The sequence below is a fragment of the Rhinopithecus roxellana genome, chromosome 11 (assembly GCF_007565055.1).
Source record: "Rhinopithecus roxellana isolate Shanxi Qingling chromosome 11, ASM756505v1, whole genome shotgun sequence".
NCBI classification, from domain to species: Eukaryota; Metazoa; Chordata; class Mammalia; order Primates; family Cercopithecidae; genus Rhinopithecus; species Rhinopithecus roxellana.
The window spans coordinates 91,620,713-91,647,288 of NC_044559.1; the positions used below are offsets into that span (position 1 = coordinate 91,620,713).

Consider the following 26,576-nt stretch of genomic DNA (forward strand, 5'->3'; position numbering starts at 1 on the left):
GAAACGATCTAATTTATCTCTCGAATCCTCAGCAAAAAGTACACAGAAAGGTAGAGACCCATCTCGTGAAGATAGAGAATCTTCTTAATAACTGTTTACTGCAGACCTGGACCCTGATATGCTAAAAGAAAGCCTTGTTCTGGGTAAAGGCAAATGTAAGAATGACCTGTTTCCCTAGGAAATATATGGCTATGATTTCATCAATCAAAATGAGGAGAAATGAGTTGTTTTTCTAGGAATCTTGGACACACTAAATACAAAAGAAAAAAGTAAGTCCAGAAAGTTAAGTATTTGAGAAAAACACCCAGGAGCTTCACTAAAATAGGAAAATAAATGGTCGGTAAAAGTTCTTTCTTAGACAAAGAACAGATGGATTATCTCCTTTATATCCCTTTATTATTTACCTTAGTACTAGGCAAGAGGGTCTGAAAATGCAAAGAAGCTGTTAAGGACAAGAAACTAAAGATTAAAGGTTCATGTGGGTTTTTTAGTCATTCCATAGGTTAGAAACATATGCTTCTCCCTTAGGTCATGTCTCATCTAAATAGCAACTTGACAAAACCAAATGGCATAATAGAGATATACCTACCAACTGTCAGGGATGAAATCCATCTTTAATGAAACAGCTCAGAGTCTACTTCTTCATATAACTTTGAACTGCTACAAGTGTAAAGGGTACTATTTCTTACACTGGGAAAAAGGGCAGGGAAGAACAATAGGCAAATTAATGAATTACATATGTTTCCAATTTTAAATTAGTCATTTGTTTCAAATGAAATGTTCTACTTTAATTGAGGTCATTAGTACCCTATAGCAAAAGAACACAAGTTTAAATGTTCATAATCACAACTAGGACCCAATCTCTTTCATAGGATAACCACCTATAGCTAACAAAAACCATATAATGCAAACTAACAAATTATATTCTTCATATGTAAATATAAGGAGAATTCTAACTCATTAGTATGTTATTGTTCTGCCCAACTATGGATAAGTTATCTATACACGCCTAACGAAGTCAGGTAAGACCAGAGTTCCAAAGGACAGGTTTATTACTTCTTTTAAGAGAAAGTATAGATAACGTTTCCAAATTTCTATAATATACATTGTTTTCGCCAATAATGTTAAAATGAACATTACCAATCTGTTAATAGGAATGGGGAAAGAGGAAAATAAAGGAACAATTGGACATACCCTATGTAGTATTTCTAAAACCTTTAATGCAGTATGAAGAAAACTGTTGAAAATTCTTCTTTCAGAAGGGGGAATACCAATCTTGTAGAGTTTCAAAAGATGTACCACAACTTCCTTAAAAAGTTCTACTATCTTGAGGAACAGTGGAGGTTCAAGTACTGACCACCAGTTTTCTGTTATTAAAAAGTGAACATGCAAATAAAATGAATTTTTTAAAAAATCACAATTTTCAAAATCATACTGACTTTTTTTCTGAAGCAGTAGTTGTTAACCCTTAGAATACCCCAGAAAGATGCATATAACACAATATCTTATGTAACATTTCTAAGGTTTATAAACCCCCCCGACCAAGTTAAACAATATTGTCCTAAAAGCTCTCAAAAGCAAAAATAAAGTATGAAAGTCTTGTTGAATTTATATTCTTGGTTGCCTAAATTATATTAAAAACTCACCACTATACCTAATATTAAAACCCGTTATTTAAAAATGTTTTGCAAATTACAATTTCAATTTTTAAACAAAACATCCTTTAAATTGTATTGCTCTAATACTAAAGGATCTTTCTAAGTTTTATCTTTCAATTTAATATATGGTTGAAATATTGTGAACTACTACCTTTAAAATGCAAGGTACTCCTGAAGATCAAATACAGAAGCTGAACAATGTAAAGTGTAACATATGGGTCCTTCCCCACATTCACTATTTGTAGTTACTAAGTACAAACACTTCAATCCTATGAAGCAGGCAGAAAGAATACAAAAACTTCTGACAACAGGAAAGCAATACTCGTCAGTCCCTGCTTGACTCTTTTTCCCTCAGATTCCCATATTCTACCCCTGGCTCATTGCTTCCTCCATTTACCCTCAGCCTTAAAGTTCTTGTACTGATATTATTACTTCCATATATCTTAGCTCCACATATCTAACAAATACCATTAGCAAGAAAAGCACTGTGTTAACTGTAGCAAAAAAATTATAAGGGCCAGGAGACAGAGATAAAATCTAGACAATTAGAAAAATTAAAGTGAGAAAACTTAAGGCCAAAAAACCAGAGCGGTGAGAGATAGAAGTGCAAGATCAGATGAGCAATATAGTCCAGTCTACAGACAGAAAAATAAAATCAAATATCATGAAATTAGCAAGTAAAGGAAACATAAGATAAAGGGCTTATATCAAAGTTCCAAGAAGATTTAAAGCCCATGTTTGTTCAGTTTTAATTGTTCCTCCTCCTTTACTTCTTTAATAGCAAAATTATACTAAAGGTGATGAGGGAAAGGAATACGGGTAACAGTTTTTAACTTTCCTAATACTATCTCTGCTGTTATCTTTGATTAAAAATTCTATATCTAACATGTTTTTCTTTCAAAAACTCCAACAACTAGAATCAAATGACTAGACAAAAGCAAGAAAAGGAAAAACAGGTTCATTTTTCCCCTAAGACAGTGTCAAATAAGCAGGGCAGCATAATTGCAAATGGCAAAATAACTTATGAGCATTTTCATTTAAAGAGCAAAAGGTTTCAAACGAAAAAATATTAGAATTCTTACCAAGTACTTTCAGTGGTGCCTTTTCTAGGTTCACAAGAGCTGTACCAAAGGGAATTGCTATTGTTGTGAAATTGTTGGAATCACTCATCAGGGGACATTCTGGTAGAGTAAGATAAAACCTCAATGCTTCAACATCAGGTAAGGAGCTAGTCAGTTTAGGAATAAGATTCTTTTCCAAACTAGCTGCCACCTATATTTTGACAAAAAGTAAAACCTACTTCATTTAAAATGAATACACTTTCAAAGAAAAAAAAAAAAGGAAGGCAGGAAGAAAAGAAAGAAAAGGAAAATTTTGTACTACAGCAAACATGAAATGGTGAAGAAGAAAAAAGAAAGACAACATCTTACAATGAATATACTTTCAAGCACAATGAAAAGCAATGCCTAAGCATTGTTTGGAGAATTTTAAAAACCATGTGTACAATTCTCAATTTAAACTCTCTACTTCTATAACTATATACAAACTTAAGCAACATGGTAATATTAAGTAATTCAGGGTCTGCTTCAAACATCTGAAAAGATTTGTAGATCTTTGACAGCTATATTACAAATGCTTTAAAATAAAATTTTATTTTAAAAGCGTGTCATAAGAGTCTGTGGAACTGCAAAGTAAATTAGGCTATAAACGTATAACATAAAACAAAACAAAAAAAATCAACAGATAATACTGTAAATATAATACTTTAAAAACAGACCTGCTGAGATATCTGCGGATGATCAGGTTGTATAAGTTTGTGGAATAAAAGCCTAGCAGCATTCATATCAACCCCTGAAAACCTGGTACCTGTTCTATAGTGATCATCATTGCTAAAAAACAGAAAAGAAATTAAAAAAAAAAGAATAAAAATTTAAAATTATTTCATTTTTTAATTTGATATACTATTTAAGACAATAAATTTGAGAATTCCAGCATATTAAAGAATTGCCACTTACCTAACAGCTAAAAAACTTCCATTTAGGCAACCAGAGGAAGAAAATGTTCCATCTATCTCACTAAAAAATTTAAAAAAAATTTTTTTAAATCACAGAATTAGGAATTTGTTTACCCTTTCTTAAAAAAGAATTAAAATGAAAAATCTAATATTTAATGCTATAGAGCACTCCTCTAACACCCAATTAGATGAATCAGAATTACATAAATTGCTAAAGAGTGATAAAATGATACTTGATAAAGGTATTACTGTTTATTAAATGATGAATTGATGGGTGCTGACGAGTTGATGGGTGCAGCACACCAACATGGCATAAGTATACATATGTAACAAACCCGCACGTTATGCACATGTACCCTAGAACTTAAAGTATAATAAAAAAAATAAAAATAAAAAAAAAAGGTATTACTGTTTATGCTAGACTTTCTCAAATATTACTTTCATCCATTTATCAAACAAATGTTATCTGCTTTAAAACATGGAATTTTAAAAATTAAGTGTTTATGTTCATGTAAAAAGTTTTTTAATTTTAAAAAATATTAAACATTTTATATTGGCAGTGAGCCTAATCTGGGGTATCTTTGGGATTTTCCGAAAAATTATAGTTTTGGAAAACAATCTAGAAAAACAAAACAGCTTTTCAAATACAACCCATCATCCCAAATACCAACAAAAAACAAGTAACAACATCTTAAGTGCTACTAGACAAGTTAACAAAATATTCAAGGAAGAAATAATATTCAAGTCTTCCAGAAAGTATAAAAGTTAAGACAGTGACCATTGTGAAACTAGAAGGAACACATTTCAAGGCCAATCCTAAAATGGCTACATTAAATATTTTACGTTATCATTTAACATATCTCTATGTACATGAAAGAACTACAACTTATACATATTTATTTAAGATCTTTAAAAATATGCATGGATTTTTTTTTTGGAGACAAGTTCTCACTTTGTTGCCCAGGTTACAGTGCAATGGTGTTAATCTCAGCTCACTGCAGCCTCAACCTCCTGGGCTCAGGTGATCCTCCCACCTCAGCCTCCCAAGTAGCTAACACCACAGGTGTGCACCACCATGCCCAGCTAATTGTACTTTTTTGGAGAGACAAGGTTTTGCCATGTTGCCCAGGCTGGTCTCCAATTCCTGGGCTCAGGCAATCTGCCTGCCTCAGCCTTCCAAAGTGCTGGGATTACAGGCAGGAGCCACCGTGCCTGGCCCAAAATGCTTTTCTTACTTGGCTATCTCCACAGGAAACCTTCCAGAAGGATAGCTCAGCCATTTCTGAATTAGAACTTCATTCACTGTCCAGATCTGCTTCGTAGGATCGGGACATCTGAAGTCATCTGGTGGCCCACGGTTCTAAATTTTCAAATAAGATTAGTCAGAGGGAGGAGATATTATATATAATTCAAAAACCAAGAAATTCCCACTATATATTTGTTTTTAAAATAGAATTAAATCTCTACTGAACACCTGAAACAAAAACCTGTCAAATAGATCAGAAAAAATTTATTCTGTAGACTTGACAGGAAAAAAACTAAGGTAATTACTTTGTAACATATAAAGAACATTAATAATGGGTTTTTTAAATTTGTCAAAATTATTGGAGCTAAGTAATTATTTACATGACTATATTATTACCTGGGGATTAGAGTAATGTGAAAAGCTTTGATCTCCCCCTGAGAAAATTCTTTTTACACAGAAATATTCTTCAGAATCTGTAATAAAAATGTAAAAAATTAAAAGCCAAGATTTATACAACGTATTTCAGAGCATCAATATGCCATTAGATTTTCACAAAATCATCTTATTTAATAAGGCCTCCCATTCATGGACTTCATGATATAAAGTGACTTGAAATATTCTGACTGCTATGGGGACTTATCTGGGGACTTATCCCCACTGACCAAATGAAGAACATTAAACAATCCCACAAGCATAAGCAGCATTTGGTGAAGTTTACAAGCCTTTCTTCTGCTCTGCACCAAGAAAGAAAAAAAGAGTTTTCTAATCTGCATCTCAGTATATTTCAGTTTAAACCAAAGATGATTAAAAAAAAAAAAAAAAAAGAATGAAAGCTATAAAAGATAGCCATAAGAAAATAAAAATTAAGAATATTTATTCATCCCAGCACTTTGGGAGGCCGAGACGGGCGGATCACGAGGTCAGGAGATCGAGACCATCCTGGCTAACACGGTGAAACCCCATCTCTACTAAAAATACAAAAACTAGCCAGGCGAAGTGGCGGGCGCCTGTAGTCCCAGCTACTCGGGAGGCTGAGGCAGGAGAATGGCGTAAACCCGGGAGGCGGAGCTTGCAGTGAGCTGAGATCTGGCCACTGCACTCCAGTCCGGGCAACAGAGCGAGACTCCGCCTCAAAAAAAAAAAAAAAAAAGAATATTTATTCTTGGCGAAGCACAGTGGCTCACGTCTGTAATCCCAGCACTTTGGGAGGCTGAGGCAGGAGGATCATTTGAGGTCAGGAGTTCGAGGCCAGCCTGGCCAATATAAGTGAAACCCCATCTCTACTAAAAATACAAAAATTAGCCAAGCATGGTGGTGTGTGCCTGTAATCCCAGCTACTTGGGAGACTGAGACAGGAGAATCGTTTGAACCTAGGAGGTGGAGGTTGCAGTCAGCTGACATTGCCCCACTGCACTCCAGCCTGGGTCAGAGAGTAAGACTCCATGTCAAAAAAAAAAAAAAAAAAAAAAAAAGAATATTTATTTTTGAACTGGGCTACAGTGGCACGTGCCTGTAGTCCCAGCTACTTGGGAAGGTGAGGCAGAAGGATGGCTTGAGCCCAGTTCAAAGCTGCAGTATGCTATGACTGCAACTGTGAATAGTCACTGCACTCCAGCAAGGGCAACATAGCAAGACCCATCTCTTAAAAAAAAAAAATTATTCTTAAAAAGAAACAACAAACAAAAATGAAAACTTCTGGAGTAAATACTTCATAATGCAAAACTACTTTTTTTTCAATATAGGTGTACAAGGTAATACATACAGCTCATACAGCTCTTCGTTGGCAGCTATTTGTCAGTAAAAACCAAATTAGGCTCCAAAGTGTATACATTAATACGCACATTTATTAGGAATAAGGAAAGGGCAACAAAGTTTCTTTTGAAAAAGATATTCCAGGCCTCCTCCTTCTTCTTTTCTTCTGCTCCCCAAACTGGAAAGAGTATCTATTACCAAAAATATTGCTGGGCGAGTACACAGTCTATCTCTGTTAACCTACTCCCATCCCTTAGTTGACTAATTCTTCACCTTGTATTATTTGTGACCATGGCTGCTATAGAATTATCCATTCTTTTCAAGGAAATGACCACATGTCAATTTCCTTGATTATTCCCTACAACCAAGCACAATGTTTTATTTGTAAAAAGAAATCAGTAAATACCTGTCCAAACAAATATACAATTTTTATCTAGGTTATACCAAAAATGAGCTTCAGAGTTTAGAACGATAATTTCATAATTACTATCAAATTTTCGAGAAGTTACAAGAATGCCCTAAGGCCTTTTAACAACTTTTAAGAATAAAAGGGTAAATCTCTATTAAATAAGCCAATTATTCAACCTAAAATCTTTTTTCTACATAATCCTCACAAATCTACATGGAATTGCTCATTTCCTCAAAAGATTTAGTAGGATGTTATTTATTTCCTCTTAAAATGCGACTGTGCCCTCTATAAACAATTCCCTACAGGATGGTTGACTAATCTACAGCGCATGAATGGGTTTCTGGAGGCTGAGTTAGGCACCAAAAGTTAACTTTCCTTAATTTCCTTTTTAAATTTTATTTATTTATTTATTTATGAGATGGAGTTTCGCTCTTGTCACCCAGGCTGGAGTGCAGTGACGCGATCTCGGTTCACTGCAACCTCCACCTCCCAAGTTCAAGCGATTCTCCCACCTCAGCCTCCCAATTAGCTGGGATTACAGGCATGGGCCACCACATCTGGCTAATTTTGTATTTTTGGTAGAGACGGGGTTTCTCCATGTTGGTCAGGCTGGTCTTGAACTCGCAACCTCAGGTGATCCGCCCACCTTGGCCTCCCAAAGTGCTGGGATTACAGGCGTGAGCCACTGCACCTGGTCTTATTTTTATTTTTTGAGACAGGTCTCACTCTGTCGCCCAGGTTGGAGTGCAGAGGCATGATCTCGGCTTACTGCAACCTCAGCCTCCTGAGTAGCTGAGATTATAGGCGCCCACCACCACACCTAATTTTTGTATTTAGTAGAGACAGGGTTTCACCATTTTGGCCCGGCTGGTCTCGAACTCCTGATCTCAAGTGATCTGCCCACCTCAGCCTCCCAAAGTGCTGGGATTACAGGTGTGGGCCACTGCGTCCTACCCTTAATTTCCTTTTAATCACTACTCAAAAAAGTTTGAGAAACCTAGTCATTTGTCCTATACAACTTTAAGCAGACTGGATTTTGCTGACTTTATCTTTGTGATTTCTCCTAACATTTGGCTTGGTCTTCTGTTCTGCAAATTGGTGGTTGAATCTAGATAGGTTTAAATCACCATTTGATCATTTCAGTAAAACTACTACATGGAGGCAGGAGAGTAGTTCCATCAGGAAACACATAATTCCTTTGAGAAGAATTTTCACTGAGTTCTTTTTTGTGGTGGTAGCAAGCAGGCATTGATGCTCATTGCTTACAGAATTCATTCATTGTAGGTTGAAAAATGATGTGTTAAGATTACTTCATGTTGTAGCTGAAGCATTAGTTTTTCCCTATTATATAGTTACCTTATAACAGGAAAGAAAGGATTAATGCTTGATCTTTTACAATTATTTAATATCCTCCTGCTTTTCAAATTTGCATATCTTTGATACTAAAGAAGGTAATAATTTTTGCATGCTTCTTAGTAATATAAATTTCTTCTTTTAGGAAATTCCATTTCCTTTATTTTATGTGTTTGTCTTACTTATCTATTAGATGTCTTATTTTTTTTTCATTAATATATATGAGCACTTTAGATAGTCAGGATATTAACCTTAGGTTGTAATTGTTACAAACATTTTTTTCCAAATAATTATTTGCTTAATTTTGACTCACAGAGCATTTACTTTTCCATTTAAACAAATTTATCTAATTCTTTATAACTTTCATAGCATACATGCTGAGAAAGGCTTTTCCCATCCTCAACTCGTATTTTCTTAAGAAGCTTTTACTCTTTAATTCATTTATAGTTTATCTTAGTACATATTGTGACATTAGGATCTAAACTGATCTTTTTGTCCCCAATTTTCAAGTGTCAAGTAATTTTCCCCCCTTATCTAAAGAATAGTGATGCCTTGTTTCAATGTGTATGAATAGGCATCATATCTTCTACCTGTAATACACACTCTAAACAATTTTGCCACTTTTTCTCTATCTGAAAGTGTCCTTAAAATTCCTCTCCGCTGGGCACAGTAGCTCATACCTATAATCCCAGCACTTTGGGAAGCCAAGGTAGGAGGATCACTTGAGCCCAGGAGTTCAAGACCAGCCTGGACAACATGGCAAGTCCTCATCTCTGCAAAAGGAAAATTAAAAACTAGTTAGGCGTGGTGGCGCATGCCTGTAGTCTGAGTCCAAGAGGTTGAGGGTGGAGTGAGCTGTGATCACGTCGCTGCAATCCAGGCTGGACAGCTTTCTTCTTCTTCTTTACAAAATACATTGTCAGGGAAATTTTGAAGACCTTGAAATAGAACACCCCACCCCACAAAAAACAGAGTCTTGATTAGTGCACTGTTTAGGATGATCTCCACCTTTCACTGTCTTTGAGCTATTTACAATTCTGTAAATTGTACGCCTATTTAGAAGCAAAACACTGATAGAGATACAATTGTGTATGTGCTTTTGTTTAACAAGGAAAACGAGTAGTTTTGATGGTCTGGGGGTCCCTTTCCACTCTTAGCACTTACTCAGGACTCCAAAGGGCTTTGTTTACATGGGTTAAAATCATTAATACTTAACGTATTAGAACTTAAAATTGAGAAACTTAAAAAATACTTTTTTATTTGAAGATGAACAATATTGAATGCACTACATTTAGCATAGAAAACATCTTAGTATTAATATGAAAATCATTTTGACTGGCCAGGCACGGTGGCTCACGCCTGTAATCCCAGCAATTTGGGAGCCCAAGGCGGGTGGATCACGAGGTCAGGAGATTGAGACATACAGTGAAACCCCATCTCTACTAAAAATACAAAAAAAAAAAAAAAATTAGCTGGGCATGGTGGCAGGTGCCTGTAGTCCCAGGTATTTGGGAGGCTGAGGCAGGAGAATGGCATGAGCCCAGGAGGCAGAGCTTGCAGTCAGCTGAGATTGCTCCACTGCACTCCAGCTTGGGTAACAGAGCAAGACTCCATCTCAAAACAAAAAGAAAATCATTTTGACTTCAAGAACCCTGTGAGACAGAAATACTGAACTCAAGTAAAATGTCAGTTTGTTCCAGAATATTAAAGAGCACAACTAAAGATACAAGTGGGGAAATGAATTTTATTTTCCTCAGTTTATACCTGAGTCTGAAAGAAGCTATAAAATGGTTAACATCTTAGCAAAGTTCACTCCATTTTGAAGGACCTGCTCCCTTGGTTTACTGATAAATACCTATGATAAAAATGTTCCTCTTTACTTTTTGTGTAATCTGCTAGATAGCAAATAATCTGTTTTATTAAAATAATATTCTATGCTTTATGTTGATTTTATTGTTCTTTAAATTTAAGAGGAAAAAAGAACAAAGGCTCCTGACTTACAAAACAGCTAAAATTATTTTCAATCATATTATCATCTATATTTATGTCACTTTAGTAAAATAGGTAACTATTATTTCTCAAGCACCTATGATTATATCTTAATGAAGTATCCACATTTCCTCTCATACTTATTTGATTTTTGCCTTCCTGTGATGAGCTGAACTGTATCCTCCACCGAAATAGATCTGAAGCTTTAACCCTGAGTACCTCAGAATGTGACTGTATTTAGAGATAAGGGCATTAAAGAGGTGGTTATTAAAATTAGGCTTTATTTATTTTATTTACTATCTTCTTGCTTTTCAAATTTGCATTTCTTTGATACTAAAGAGGGTAATAATTTTTGCAGGTTTCTTAGTAACATAAATTTCCTCTTTTTGGAAATTAGGCCCTAATCCACCATGACTTGTGCTCTTGTAAGAGGCAGAAGAAACATAGTCAGCCCTCCGTATCTATAGGTTCCATATTTGCAGATTCAACCAACCATGGATAGAAAATACTTTTCTTTGTTTCTGAGATGAAGTCTCGCTCTGTCGCCAGGCTGGAGTGCAGTGGCGTGATCTCGGCTCACTGCAACTTCTGCCTCCCAGGTTCAAGCAATTCTCCTGCCTCAGCCTCTCGAGTAGCTGGGACTATAGGTGTGCGGCACCACGCCTAGCTAATTTTTGTATTTTTGGTAGAGACGGGGATTCCACCATGTTGGCCAGGATGGTCTTGATCTCTTCACCTCATGATCCACTCGCATCAGCCTCCCAAAGTGCTGGGATTACAGGCGTGAGCCACTGCACTCCACTGGAAAATATTTTTTTAAGAAACCCCAAAAGCTCCCAATAAATAATAATACAATTAAAAATCACACAGGCCAGGCATGGTGGCTCATGCCTGTAATCCCAGCATTTTGGGAAGCCAAGGCAGGTGGATCACCTGAGGTCAGGGGTTTGAGACCAGCCTGGCCAAAATGGTGAAACCCCATCTCTACTGAAAATACAAAAAATTAGCTGGGTGTGGTGGCGCTGCTTCTAATTCCAGCTACTCAGGAGGCTGAGGCAGGAGAATTGCTTGAACCCGGGAGGCGGAAGCTGCACTGAGGCAAGATCGTGCCACTGTATTCCAGCCTGCGCAAAAGAGTGACACTCCGCCTCAATTAAAAAAAAAAAAAAAAAAGTATAGTGCTATCCAGTTCTAATTTCAGTTATTATTTAAAATGTTTTCTGGCACAACGTTACTGCTCTAATTCTCACTTATGCCAGTGGTTCTCTAACCTTATTGTTTCTAATTCACATATTCTATGCCAGTTCTCAAAAGGGGATGTTCTTCAGGCTTACCCATGGAGTTGTTTTTTTTTTTTGTGATGGAGTTTCACTCTTGTCGCCCAGGATAAAGTGCAATGGCGCAATCTCAGCTCACTGCAACCTCCTCCTCCCGGGTTCAAGTGATTCTCCTGTCTCAGCCCCAACGAGTAGCTGGGACTACAGGTGTGCGCCACCATGCCCGGCTAATTTTTGTATTTTTAGTAGAGACAGGGTTTCACCATGTTGGTCTCAAACTCCTGACCTCTAGTGATCCACCCATCTCGGCCTCCCAAAATGCTGGGATTACAGGCATGAGCCACTGCTCCCGGCTGCCTACGGAGTTTTATAAAAATAAAATAAAATAAAATAATAAAAATATATCTAGGCTTGATCCCAGACTTGCTGGATCTTTTGATATTCTTGTGTATACCTGGTATATTAGATCTCAAGATAATGCTGTATCTCAAGATTTCGTTTTTGTCTATAAATGATTATATTCAGCTATATTTACATATCAGACGTAAGAGTCACTGAGTTCCTTGAAAATAGGCCTAATCATCATCTTTGGAAACATTATTATTCTTACTATGAATCTTCATCAGATCATATCATTTGATAATTATCAGTAATAAACTAGCCACAGTTATTTTAAGCCTCTGTTACCTATTGGTAGTTTTTGTCTGCTCTGATGCTTGCCCGAAGACTCTCCTACAAGCTACAGACCAGTTTGTGTTTTCAGCAATAGAGTTTCAGAGCCTTGTTAAAAGGATTCCATCAGGTATGTGAAACAATGTATGTATCAAAGAAAAGACACTTAGGTATAGGGTTCTGAAGAGATCTCTCTTATGTAACTTTCAAAATGTAGCAGTGAAATGCATTAGGATTTCTCATAATCTTTTTTGTTAGTTGAGAAGCAGACATTTCATGAAACTGCTAACCCAAGGTCCAGCAGAATAAGAATTCATCACGTAAGAAAGAATGCACTGATGAAGAAAATTTTATTATGGTTACATGTTTGCATGTTTAATTTTGATTTTGTGCTCATTTTTCCTTTCTAAAGTTATCTAATCCACAATTTCATAAACTCTGCTTTGGTAAACTAAAAGGAACTAATTAAAAATGATACCTGATTCTCACTGATGTCCAGAATTTCATCTCTTACTGAGTCTCCCTTCCTTTATTAGTAATATGATTATTTACAAAGGTTCAATAAGAGTATGTTCCCTTTCCTACTAGAATATAACTGAAAAAATCCATTATGCAACCAAAGACTTATCTGAAGTGTTATATTTGAGAATGATGGTTAATCAGGTATGACAAGTCACTTTTTTTTCTTTTATAGAGACAGGACCTCACTATGTTGCCCAGGCTGGTCTTGGACTCCTATCCTCAGGCAATCCTTCTGCCTCAGCCTCTCAAAGTGCTGGGGTTACAGGTGGAAGCCATCACACCATCCAATAAGTCATCTGAAGGAACAAAGTTTGCCTGTACTAACAGGGGTGATGCTGAGGATACCCTCTGTGCAGTAAAGGTTAGCTCAGCAGGTCTGGGGTATTGCTATGGATTGAACCGGGTCTCCTAAAACTTTGCATATTGGGCGAGGCACAGTGGCTCATGCCTGTAATCCCAGCACTTTGGAAGCCCAGGTAGGCAGATTGTTTGAGCTCAGAAATTGGGGAACATGCTGGGCAACATGGTAAAACCCCATCTCTACAAAAAATACATAAAGTTAACTGGGTATGGTGGCATGCACCTGTAGTCCCAGCTACTCAGGAGGCTGAGGTGGGAGGATCGCTTGAGCCTGGGAGGTGGAGGCTGCAGTGAGCCGAGGTCATGCCACTGCACTCCAGCCTGGCAACAGAGCCAGACTCTGTCTCAAAAAAAAAAAAAAAAAAAAAAAAGGAAAAAGAAAAAAGAAAAAAATACTGTATGTTGAAATCCTAATCCCTAATATCTCAGAATATGATCTTATTTGGAAATAAGGTCACTGCAGATGTAATTAGTTAAGGTCATAATGGAATAGCGTAGGTCCATAACCCAATATGATTTGTGTCCTTATAAAAGGGGGAATTTGGACACAGAAACGTACACAAAGAAGGCCAAGGTCTACAAGCCAAGGAATGCCAAAGATTGACAGCAAACCACCAGAAACTAGGAAAGACACATGTAACAGATTCTTCTTACAGCCTTCAGAAGGAAGCAACTCTAAATTCGGACTTCTAGTCTGCAGAATAGTGAGCCAATAAATTTGTATTGTTCAAGCCACTGAGTTTGTGGTAGTTTATTACAAGCAACTCTAGCAAACTAATATAGTTATTTAAACTTTACACATTTTAAAGAAAGGTGTGCCCCTTGCCTGGCTCCAGGGAGATAATAATCTCTAAACCAAAGGAATATTCTGGCTATTAAGATGTCCTCTTGTCAGCTGGGTGCAGTGTAATCCCTTACGTGTAATCCCAGCACTTTGGGACGCCAAGGCAAGAGGATCACTTGAATCCAGGAGTTCAACACTAGCCTGGGCAACATAGTGAGACCCCGTCTCTACAAAGAAAATTTAAAAATTAGCTAGGTGTGGTGGCAAGCACCTGTAGTCCCAGCTACTTAGGAGGCTGAGGTGAAAGGACTGCTTGAGCCTGGGAGGTTGAGGTTGCAGTGAGCTGTGATCATGTCACAGCACTCTAGCCTGGGCAACAGAGTGAGACCTTGTATTTATTTATTTATTTATTTATTTATTTATTTATTTTGAGATGGAGTCTCGCTCTGTCGCCCAGGCTGGAGTGCAGTGGCCAGATCTCAGCTCACTGCAAGCTCCACCCCCCGGGTTTACGCCATTCTCCTGCCTCAGCCTCCCCAGTAGCTGGGACTACAGGCGCCCGCCACCTCGCCCGGCTAGTTTTTTTGGTATTTTTTAGTAGAGACGGGGTTTCACCGTATTAGCCAGGATGGTCTCGATCTCCTGACCTCGTGATCCGCCCGTCTCAGCCACCCAAAGTGCTGGGATTACAGGCTTGAGCCACCGCGCCCGGCCAAGACCTTGTATTTAAAAAAATAAAAAAGTCCGCTTGTTTACCCATGGCATTGGCCACACAGATAGTTTATGATTAAAATGTAATTCATGCTGGAGGCCATGAGTTTAACCTTTGGAAGGGCTAGAATTGGTAAATTAAATTCATATGTAACTAGTTTTTATCCTATACAGCTTGAGTACAGTGCAAAAAGATGATCAATTTTTACACAATTTATCACAAAATATACATAAAAATTACAATTTTAACCATTTTAACTGCACAATTCAGTGGTAGCAAGTATATTCACAATGTTGTGCAACTACATTCACCACTACACATACATGCACCACTAACCATTTCTAGAACTTCATCTTGAAAACAGAAACCCATTACTCTCCATTCCCTCCTCCCTCTAGAAACTGGTAACCACTATTTCTGTCTATGAATTTGGTTGTTCTAGATACCTCTTATCAGTAGACTCATATATCTGTCCTTCTGTGTCTGTCTTTCACCCCACATAATGTTCTCCAGATTCATACACGTTGCATAATGTATGAGAATTTCATTCCTTTATATGGCTGAATACTATTCCACTATAGACATATATGGTATTTTTTTCATTCATTCATCTGCTGATGGACATGCGTTGTTTCCACCTTTTGGCTACAATGTATCACAATTTTTTGATGAAACTAAACTGCAGCAAAAACGACTTATTTTAAAACATCAACTCCTTCTCCATTCTAATGCAAATAATCTCAAGGTCTGCAGTTTCCAAGTGCCAAAATGCATTCCTAAGTAATGGTGACCTTTGTTAAATATTAGCATAACTGAAAAATCTTTTTAATTATAAAAAAAAATCATCAAGATTATTTACAATAAAAAGCACTGGACCTTTACAAATGTCAACCTTCATAGTATCCTCGTCACTGTGAATAGATAAAATCTACTAACACACCACACACACGTGACTCAACTTTTGCATCACTTCATAGAAAATCATGATTCTGGTTTCCATCAACAGATAAATAAGAAGACAATTCTAAGGAAGTTTGAGATAGCAAAAAATATATATATATAAAAAGAAGGACATCTTGGTTTCAGGTTGTCAAAAAAATGAATGAGAAAACAGCATCCAAATATTTCCAACTATTTAAGCAGCAAATTAACATCAATGAAAAAATAATCAGAGCTACAAAAATAATAGATAAAAAAATAGGCATATACAAATTTGGCTAAAGCAGCAAGGATATAAAAGGCAAATTTAAAATGTTTAATTTTTTTAATTTTTTTTTTTTTTTTTTTTTTTTTTTTTTTTTTTTTTTTTGAGATGGAGTCTCACTCTGTTGCCAAGGCTGGAGTGCAGTAGCGCAATCTCGGCTCACTGCAGCCTCTGCCTCCTGGGTTTAAGCGATCCTCCTGTCTCACCCTCCTGAGTAGCTTGGACTACAGGTGTCTGCCACCACACCCAGCTAATTTTTTGTATTTTTAGTAGAGACAGAGTTTCACCAAGTTGGCCAGGCTGGTTTCAAACTCCTGACCTCAAGTGATCCGCACACCTTGGCCTTCCAAAGTGCTGGGATTACAGGCCTGATCCACCACACCTGGCCTTATTTTAATGAGTACACAGGAGGTATATATATTTATGGGATACATGAGACATTTTGATACAGGCATACAATGTGTAAAAATCACATGAGAATTAATGGAGTATCCATACCCTCAAGCACTTATCATTTCTTTGTGTTACAAATGTTCCAATAATAAATTTAGTTATTTTTAAATGTACAACAAATTATTCTTGATTGTAGTCACTCTGTTGTGCTATGAAATACTAGGTCTTATTCATTCTATTAACTACATCTTTGTACTTATTAACTACCCTTATTTTCTCCCCTTACCCCACTACCCTTCCCAGCCTCTGGTAACCATCATTCTATTTTCTATCTTTATGAGTACAATTGTTTAAATTTTTAGCTTCCACCACCAAGTGCGAACATGTAACTGTCTTTCTGTGCTGGCTATTTCACTTAACATAATGTCCTCCAGTTCTCATATTGTTGCAAAAGACAGGATCTCATTCTTTTTTATGGCTGAATAGTATTCTATTGTATATATACACCACATTTTCTTTATCCATGTCTGTTGATGAACACTCAAATTGATTCCAAATCCTCGCTATTGTGAATAGCGCTGCAGTAAACATGGGAGTGCAAACACCTCTGTGATGTACAGATTTCCTTTATTTTGGGTATATACTGAGCAATGGATCATATGGTAGTTCTATTTTTAGTCTTTTTAAGGAATCTCCATAGTGTTCTCCATAGTGGCAGTACTAATTTACATTCCTACCAACTATGTACAAGGGTTCCCTTTTCTCCATATCCTTGCCAGCATTTGTTATTGCTCATCTTTTAGACAAAAGCCATTTTAACCAGAGTGAGATAATACCTCATTTTAGTTTTGATTTGCATTTCTCTAATGATGCTGAGTACCTTTCATATACCTGTTAGCCATTTGTATACCTTCTTTTGAGAAATGCCTATTCAGATCTTTTGCCCATTTTATAAAGAGATTATTAGATTTTTCCTATAGAGTTGTTTGAGCTCTTTATATATTCTGGTTATCAATTCCTTATCAAACGGGTAGTTTGCAAATATTTTCTCCCATTCTGTGAGTTGCTTCTTCACCTTCTTGTTCCCTATGCTGTGTAGAAGCTTTTTAATCTGATGTGATCTCATCTGTCCACTTTTGCTTTGGTTGCCTGTGCTTGCGAGGTATCACTCAAGAAATTTTTGCCCAGACCAATGTACTGGAGAGTTTCCTCAGCTTTCTTATAATAGTTTCAGGTCTTAGATTTAAGTTTTTATTTCATTTGTACATGCTTTTTGTATATAGTGAGAGATAGGGGTGTATTCATCTGTTTTCATGCTACTATAAATAACTGCCTGAAACTGGGTAATTTATAAAGGAAAGAGGTTTAATTGACTCACAGTTCAGCATAGCTGGGGAGGCCTCAGGAGACTTACAATCATGGCAGAAGGTGAAGAGGAAGCAAAGCACCTTCTTCACAAGGTGGCAGGAAGGAGAGGTGTTGAGCAAAGTGGGGTAGAGCCCCTTATAAAACAATCAGATCCTGTGAAAACTCACTCATTATCACAAGAAGAGTATGGAGGAAACCGCTTCCATGATTCAATTACCTCCACCGGGTCTCTCCATTGATACATGGAGATTATAGGGATTATAATTCAAGATGAGATTTGGGTGGGGACACAAAGCCTAACTATATGAGGGGTCTAGTTTCATTCTTCCGCATATGGATATCCAGGTTTCCCAGTACCATTTATTGAAAAGAATATCCTTTTTCCAATGTATGTCCTTGGCGCCCTTGCCCAAAATGAATTCACTGTACATATGTGAATTTATTTCTGAATTCTCTGTTCTGTTCCATTGGTCCATGTGTCTGTTTTTATGCCAATATTATGCTGTAATTTTATTAGGGTCTGTTTCTCTTGTTAGCTCTAATATTTGCTTTGTACATCTGGGTTTTCTAGTGTTGGGTGTACATATATTTATACCTGTTATATCCTCTTGTTGAACTAATCCTTTTATCATTATACAATGACCTTCTATATCTTCTTATACTTTTTGTCTTGAAATCTGTTTTGTCTGATAAAAGTATAGCTACTCCTCTTTTTGGTTTCCATTTGCATGGAATATCTTTTTCCATTCCTTTATTTTCAGTGTATGTTTCTTCAGAGGTGAAGTGTGTTTCTTTGGAGGGAGCAGATCACTGGGTCTTGTTTTTTCATCCAGCCAGCCACTCGGTGTCTTTTGACTGGGCAGTTTAGTCCGTTTACTAAATGTTATTGTTAATAAGGACTCATTCCTGACATTGTAAAATTTGCTTTCTTGTTTTATGGTCTTCTCTTCCTTCTTATCTTCCTTTTTGTGAATGTGACTTTCTCTGGTGGTATGTTTTAATTTCCTTTTTTTTTTTTTAATTTTCTGTGCATCTATTAATTTTGTTTTTTGAGACATGGTCTTGCTCTATTGCCCATACTGAAGTGCACTGGCACAATCATGGCTCACTGCAGCCTCAACCTCCTGGATCAAACAGTCCTCCTACCTCAGCCTCCCAAATAACCAGGACTATGGGCATGTGCCACGATGCCAGCATAATTTTTATATTTTATAGAAATGGGGTATCACTATGTTGCCTAGGTTGGTCTCAAACTCCTGGGTTCAAGCAATCCTCTTGCCTCCTGTTTTCTGATCTGAGGTTACCAGGCTTGCAAATAACATCTTAACTGATGACAAGTCTACTCTCATAACAAAAACAAATAAGCAAAGAGAAAACTGATAAAAACTTTACACTTCATCGTCTTTTCCCCTGCTCTTTAATTTTGTTACACCTATTTATATCTTATTATACTGTATATGTCTTTACAAGTTGCTGTAGTTATTATTTTTGATCTGATATTTTAGTCTTCTTACTCAAGATGAGTAGTCTGTACACCACTAGTGTTATTTTATATTTGTGTGTGTACTATTACCAGTGACTTTTGTATCTTCAGTTGATTTGTTATTGTTCATTAATGTCCCTTTCCTTCACAATGAAAAATTCCCTTTAGCATTTCTTATAGAACAGGTCTGCTATTGATGGAACCCCCTCCATCTCCTGGGTTCAAGCGATTCTCCTGCCTCAGCCTCTTGAGTAGCTGGGATTACAGGCGCCAGCCACCATGCCCAGCTAATTTTAAAATTTTTATTTTTAGTAGAGACGGGGTTTCGCCATGTTGGCCAGGCTGGTCTCGAACTCCTGACCTCAGGTGATCCGCCCGCTTCAGCCTCCCAAAGTGCTGCGATTATAGGCATGAGCCACCATGCCCGGCCACCCCTCGGTTTTTGTTTGTCTGGGATAGTCTTTATTTCTCCTTCACATCTGAAGGATATTTTCACTGGATATAATATTCTGGGATAAATGCTATTTTCCTTTAGCACTTTAAGTATGTCATGCCATTCTCTCCTATTCTGTAAGGTTTCCACTGAGAAGTCTGCTGCTAGATGTACTAGAGCCCCATTGTATGCTGTTTCTTTTCTCTTGCTGCTTTTAAGATCCTTTCTTTATCCCTGACCTTTGGGAGTTTTAGTTTGATTATCAAATGTCTTGAGATAGTCTTATTTGGGTTAAATCCGCTTGGTGTTCTATAACCTTGCACTTGAATACTGATTTTTCTTTAGGATTGAAAAGGTCTAATTATTAGCTTTTAAATAAACTTTCTATCCCTCTCTCTCCTTCTACCTCCTCTTTAAGGCCAATAACCCTCAGAATTGCCCTTTTGAGGCTATTTTCTAGATCCTGTGGGAGTATTTCACTCTTGTCTTTTGTCAACTCTGTATATTTTCATATAGCATGTCTTCATGCTAATTCTTTCTTCTGTTTGATCTTCTGCTGTTGAGAGCCTCTGATGCATTCTCCAGGTTGTCAATTAAATTTCTAACTCTAGAATTTCTCTTTGATATTTTACCATTGTTTCGATCTCTGTTAAATTTATCTGATAGGATTCTGGACTTCTCTGTTTATCTTCAGTTTAGTTGAGATTTCTCAAAACAGCTGTTCTGAATCTCTGAAAAGTCACGTAGCTTTGTCTCTTCATGTTTGGTCACTAGTGCCTTATTTCGTTGGTTTGGTGAGGTCATGTTTTCCTGGATCTTGATGCTTCTAAATTTTCGTTGATGTCTAAGCATTGAAGAGTTAGGTATTTATTCTATTCTTTGCAGTCTGTATTTGTTTGTATCTGAACTTCTTGGGAAGGCATTCCAAGTATTCAAAAGGAATTGAGTGCAACTATCTCAATTCTTCAGTCACTGCAGCCATGAGCATTAGTGGACACTCCAAGCCCAGTAACACATTTTTTTTTTTTTAAAGAGACAGTGTCACACTATGGTTGCCCAGGGTGGAGTGCAGCGGCTATTCACAGGCACAATCCTACTACTGATCAGCATGGGAGTTTTGACCTGCTCCATTTCCAACCTGAGCCAGTTCACCCCTCCTTAGGCAATCTGGTGGCCCCCCACTCCCAGGAAATCACTGTATTAATGTCAAACTTAGTTTGGACACCCAATCAGCAGAGCACATTACAGCCCAGAGCTCCCGAGTCCAAGTGATCCTCCTGTCTCAGCTTCCTAAGTAGTTGGGACTACATGCACACACCACCATGCCCAGCAAAACTGTGACTCTTGCCAACTCATAGAGATACTGCCTTGGTGAACCCGGGTAAGATCTCGGAGAATTCCCTGGATTACTAGGCAGAGTCTCTTATTCTTCTCCCTTACTCTCCCCCAAACAAATGAAGTTTCCCCTCTCTCTCTCTCTCTCTCTGTGCTGAGATTCTTAAGAGTTGGGGTAGAGGTGATGCAAGCACTCTCATGGCCACCACTGCTAAGACTGTGCTGGATCACATCTGACAGTACTGGGTCTCACCCAAGGCACGGGGAGACTAATTCCTGTCTATTGTTGATGTTTATTCAAAGCCCAAGGGCTCTTTATTCAGCAAGTGATAAATCCTGTTAGGCCTGGGTCTTCTGCCTACAGGGCAGCAGCTTCCCTTCTAGTTAAAAAATTTTTTGTTGTTTTTAAATGGGAGACTTGAGTTTTATTACTCAAATCAGTCCTCCCAGAAATTTGGAGGCTAGGGTTTTTCAAGGATAGTTTGGCAGGCAGGAGAATGGATGCTGCTGACTGGTTGGAGATGTAATCATATGGATGTGGAAAATGGTCCTTATGTGCTGAGTCCACTTCTAGGTCAAAATTTTTAAATATTTTTAATAAGCAGTAGATTCAAAGAGTTCAAATTCTTAAAAAATAGAAAATAATTAACTCCTGTATATACCAAAAAGAACTAAAAGCAGGATCTCAAAGAGACACCTGTACACCTATATCCATAGCAGCATTATTCACAACAGCCAAAAGGTGGAAACAACCCAACTGTCCACTGACATATAAATAGATAAACAAAATGTGGTATAAGCATACCTCAAAGGTATTTAGGGTTTGGTTCCAGACAACCGCAATAAAGCAAATATTGCAATAATGCAAGTCACACAAATTTTTGGTTTAATAGTGCACATAAAAGTATGTTTATACTAAGCTGGGTGCAGTGGTTCATGCCTGTAATCCCAGCACTTTAGGAGGCCAAGGTGGGCAGATCACATAAGGCCAGAAATTTGAGACCAGACTGGCCAACATGTTGAAACCTTGTCTCTACTAAAAATACTAAAAAATTTAGCCAGATGTGGTGGTGCGTACCTGAAATCCTAGGTATTAGGGTGACTAAGCCACGAGAATCACTTGAACCCATAAGGTGGAGGTTGTAGTAAACCAAGATTGCACCACTGCACTTCCAGCCTGGGTGACAGAGCAAGACTCTATCTCATTAAAAAAAAAAAAAAAAAAAAAAAAAAAAAAAAAAAGGATGTTTACATGATACCGTAGTCCATTGACACAGTTGGTTTTTCTTTTTTTCTTTTATAGAGACAAGGGTCTATGTGGCCTCAGCTGGTCCCAAACTCCTGGCCTCAAGTGATTCTCTTGCCTTGGCTTTCCAAAGCACTGGGATTACAGGCATGAGCCACTGTGCCCAGGCCAATATACTGTAGTCTATTAAGTGTGCAATAGCATTGTATCTTAAAAAAAATCCATATAACTTAATTTAAAATCACTTTATTGCTAAAAAATGCGAATAATCAATTGAGCCTCAGCAAGTCTTCATCTTTTTGTTGATGGAGGGTCTCGCCTCAGTGTCAATGTTGATGGTGTCAATGTTGATCAGGGTGGTGACTGCTGAAGGCTGGGGTAGCTGTGGCAATTTCTTAAGACAGCAACAAAGTTTGCTACATTGATTGACTTCTTAAGACAGCAACAAAGTTTGCTACACTGATTGACTTCTCTTCATAAAAGATTTCTCTATACCAGCAGATGCTGTGTGATAGCATTTTACCCACGGAACTGCTTTCAAAAGTAAAGTTAAGCCTCTCAACCCCTGCTGCAGATTTGTCAACTAAGTTTATGGAATATTCTAAATACTTTGTTGTCATTTCTATAATGTTCATAGCATCTTCACCAGCAGTAGGTTCCATCTCAAGAAAACACGTTCTTTGCTCATCCATAAAACACAAATGGATGAGGAGTATTTTTCTTTTTTTCTCTCTCTACCTACTGTATCCCAGGCTTCTTTAAGAAAAAAGTGATACATGATATGGAGATTAAAATCAAGAGCATCACTGAACTTCACCTTTCCTCCAACCAGTTGCCCCAAACTCCCCAGCCCCCACCCTTTGTGTTCCCAATTCCCTCCTTACTGAATGAAAAACTTAATCCCAAAAGTCCTTGCCCAGACTCCAGGTTCTCTTTCCCTAACTTCCCCCGTCTCCCTGTACCCCATTCCTAGAAGGGCAAGCACCTCAGTTTGAATGCATGGGAGAGCCCAGAGTGGCAATGAAAACAGGAGGAAAGGCTTCCCCCTCAAGGGAATGAGGAATACAGTGCAGTGCAGTGCAATGAGGGGTCCCATAGCCTGGGGTATCAAAATGGGGCCCTGAGGCCAGAGGAAAGGACACTGATGCCCCTGAGAAAGGAGACCCAGCAGCCTCAAAAATCCTCTCATAGTGCATAATCACTGCTTAATCACTTGCCCTTCTGGCACCAGTTACAGAACCACACTCAGATCACATCCTTCTAGAGCCCAAGCTGCTGGGCGATGTGACTGATCTGCTGCAGTGTGGGTTCCGGGCGCTGCAGGAACAAATTCTCTAGGTTCTCAATACTGGTTCGCTTTCTCTTTCAGGCCTGCACGAGAGTTTCTGCTTTGCATCTCCTGAATATTTTAATTGTTGTCAGCTTCCTCCACCCACTTCTGCAGCAAGGGCCGCCGCTTACTCATGTTCTTGAAGCTAAGCTGCTGAGCCTCAAAGAGGCAGATGGTTGTTGGGCTGAACACCTACCCAAATAGAACCCCCAGGGTAAGCCCCACATAGGCCTGTGTATATCCCAGGGTGATCCTCTTCTGCTTCAGGAGCTTGGCAAATTGCTCTTTGTTCTTTCTACAAAGCTTTGAGATGTCCTGGGACTGGATGAGGGGTATTTTTTATCGTAAGATTGCACCAATTCAGTCACATTTTCAGGCTTTAGTTCTAGTTCTCTTGTTATTTCCACCATATCTATAGTTAAGTTCTTTGAATGAAGTCTTGAGCCCCTCAGTCATCCATGAAGGTTGGAATAAAATTCTTCTAAACTATCATTGTTGATATTTTGACTTCCTCCCATGAATCAAAGACAGGGTCTTGCTCTGTCACCCAGGCTGGAGTGTACTAGTATGATCATAGCTCACTGTAAACCTTCAACTCCTAAGCTCAAGCAATCCTCTTGCCTAAGCCTCCCAAGTAGCATGTGCAACCACACCTGGCATTTTAAAATTATTTTTTGTAGAGACAGTGTCTCACTATGTTGCCCAGGTTGGTCTCAAACTCCTGGCTTCAAGCAATCCTCTCACTTCACAAATGTTCTTAGTAACTGGAATGGTGAATTCTTTGAAAGTTTTCAATTTACTTTGCCCAGAACCATCAGAGGAATCACTATATATGGTAACTACAGTCTTATGAAATGTATTTCTTAAATAATAAAACTTGAAAGTCAAAATTACTCCTTGTTCCTAAGGCAGCAGAATGGATGTTGTAATAGCAGGCATGAAAACATTAATCTCCATATATATCTCCATCTGAGCTCTGATGTGACCAAGTGCATTGTCAATAAGCAGCAATATTTTGAAAGCAATCTTTTTACTCAGCAGTGGGTCTCAACAGTGGGCTTAAGCCCATATTAATATATTCAGTATGCCATGCTGTAAACAGATGAGCTGTCATCCAGGCTTTGTTGTTCCATTTATAGAACACAGGCAGAGTAGATTTAGCATAATTCCTGAGGGCTCTGGCATTTTCAGAATGGTAAACAAGCACTGGCTTCAACCTAAAGTCACCAGATGCATTAGACCGTAAAAGACATTCAGCCTGTCCTTTGAAGTCAGGCATTGACTACTTCTTTTAGCTATAAAAGAAAAGTTGTAGAGGACATTTCCTTCCAATAGAAAGCTGTTTTGTTGACATTGAAAATCTGTTGTTTAGCGTACCCACTTTCATCAATTACCTCAGCTAGACATGCTAGATAACTTGCTGTAACATATACATCAGGACTTTTATGTTATGGAGATGGCTTCTTTCCTTAAACTTCACGAACTAATCTTTGCTAGCTTCAAGCCTTTCTTTCTGCAGCTTTCTTACCTCTCTCAGCCTTCAGACACTTGGAGAGAGTTAGAATCTTGGTCTGGATTAGACTTTGGCTAATCCTAATGTTGTGGCGGGTTTGATTTTCTATTCAGACTACTAAAATTTTCTCCATATCAGCAATAAGGCTGTTTTTCACTTTCTTACCATTCATGTATACACCAGAGCATTAACATTTCCTTCAAATTGCATTAACAACTTGGAAAACTGGCACAAGAAGCCTTGCTTTCAGTCTGTCTCAGCTTTTGACATGCCTTCTTCACTAAACATAATCCTTTCTAGCTTTTGATTTAAAGTGAGAGATGTGTGACTCTTCTTTTCACCTATATACTTAGAGGCCACTGTAGGGTTATCAACTGGCCTAATTTCAACACTGTTGCGCCTCAAAGAGCAGGAAAGCCCAAGGAAAGGAGACAGATGGGAATGACCAGCTGGTGGAGCAGTCAGAACATACACATTTATCAATTAAGTTTGTTGTTTTATATAGGTAAGGTTCATGGCACCCCAAAACAATTACATTAATTACATTAATGATCACTGATCACAGATCACCATTATAGATATAGTAACAACATGAAAGTTTTGAAATATTGTTAAGAATTATCAAAATGTGACATAAAGACACAAAGTGAGTATATATGCTGTCGGAAAAATGGTGCCAATAGACTTGCTCAAAGCAGTGTTGTCCAAAAAACCTTCAATTTGTAAAAATTCAGTATCAAAAATTCAGTAAACCTTATGAGCTTTAGCAATTCTTGCAATATTTCAATATTTTTCATTATCATTCTTTTATGGTGATCTATGGTCAGTGATCTTTGATGTTACCATTGCAATTGTTTTGGGTGCCACAAACCACATCCATATAATAAGAACACACGCATGCCTCATTTTATTGTGCTTTGCTTTACTGTGCTTCTCAGATACTGTGATTTTTACAAATTGAAGGTTCGGGGCAACCCTGCACAGAACAAGTCTACCAGCACCATTTTTCCAACAGCATGTGCTCACTTCACATCTCTGTGTGAGCATTATTAAGCAATAAAGTATATTTTTAAACTAAAGCATATACATAGTCTTTTAAGACATAATGTCATTATTGCACACTTAGTAGACTAAAATATAGTATAAACAAAACTTTTATATGCACTAGGATACTGAAAATTTTGTGATTTGCTTTATTACCATATTTGCTTCATTGCAGTATTTGCTTCATTGCAGTGGTTTGGTACTGAGTCCACAATATCTCCAAGGTATGCCTGAATTATACAGCTTAAAAAGGAAGGAAATTCTAACACGTGCTACAACATAGATGAACCTTGAGGACATTATGCTTAGTGAAATAAGTGAGTCACAAAAAGAAACACTACTATACGATTTCACTCCTTTGAGGTACCTAGCCTAGTGTTAAGTCAAATCCATAGAGACAGAAAGTAGAATAGTGGTTGCCAGGCTAGGAAGAGCTACTAGGAAGCTACTAGGAAGAGAAGGGAATGGAGAGTTGTTGT

General features: G+C 37.8%; 1 protein-coding gene and 1 pseudogene across 3 annotated transcripts in view; both read right to left on the reverse strand.

Annotated features, from left to right (window-relative positions):
• The window catches only part of HERC4 (HECT and RLD domain containing E3 ubiquitin protein ligase 4), a 153,022-nt gene that overhangs the window by 68,420 nt on the left and 58,026 nt on the right, over positions 1 to 26,576 (reverse strand). For all 3 annotated transcript variants that reach the window (XM_010375398.2, XM_010375392.2, XM_030940447.1), the window contains 6 exons: positions 5,315 to 5,391; positions 4,908 to 5,032; positions 3,674 to 3,733; positions 3,436 to 3,547; positions 2,741 to 2,930; positions 1,195 to 1,367 (listed from right to left, as the gene is read on the reverse strand). In XM_010375398.2, coding sequence (XP_010373700.1) covers positions 1,195 to 1,367; positions 2,741 to 2,930; positions 3,436 to 3,547; positions 3,674 to 3,733; positions 4,908 to 5,032; positions 5,315 to 5,391 — 737 coding nt within the window. The remainder of the gene's footprint in view (positions 1 to 1,194; positions 1,368 to 2,740; positions 2,931 to 3,435; positions 3,548 to 3,673; positions 3,734 to 4,907; positions 5,033 to 5,314; positions 5,392 to 26,576) is intronic.
• On the reverse strand, positions 23,085 to 24,057 carry LOC104671761 (annotated as a pseudogene).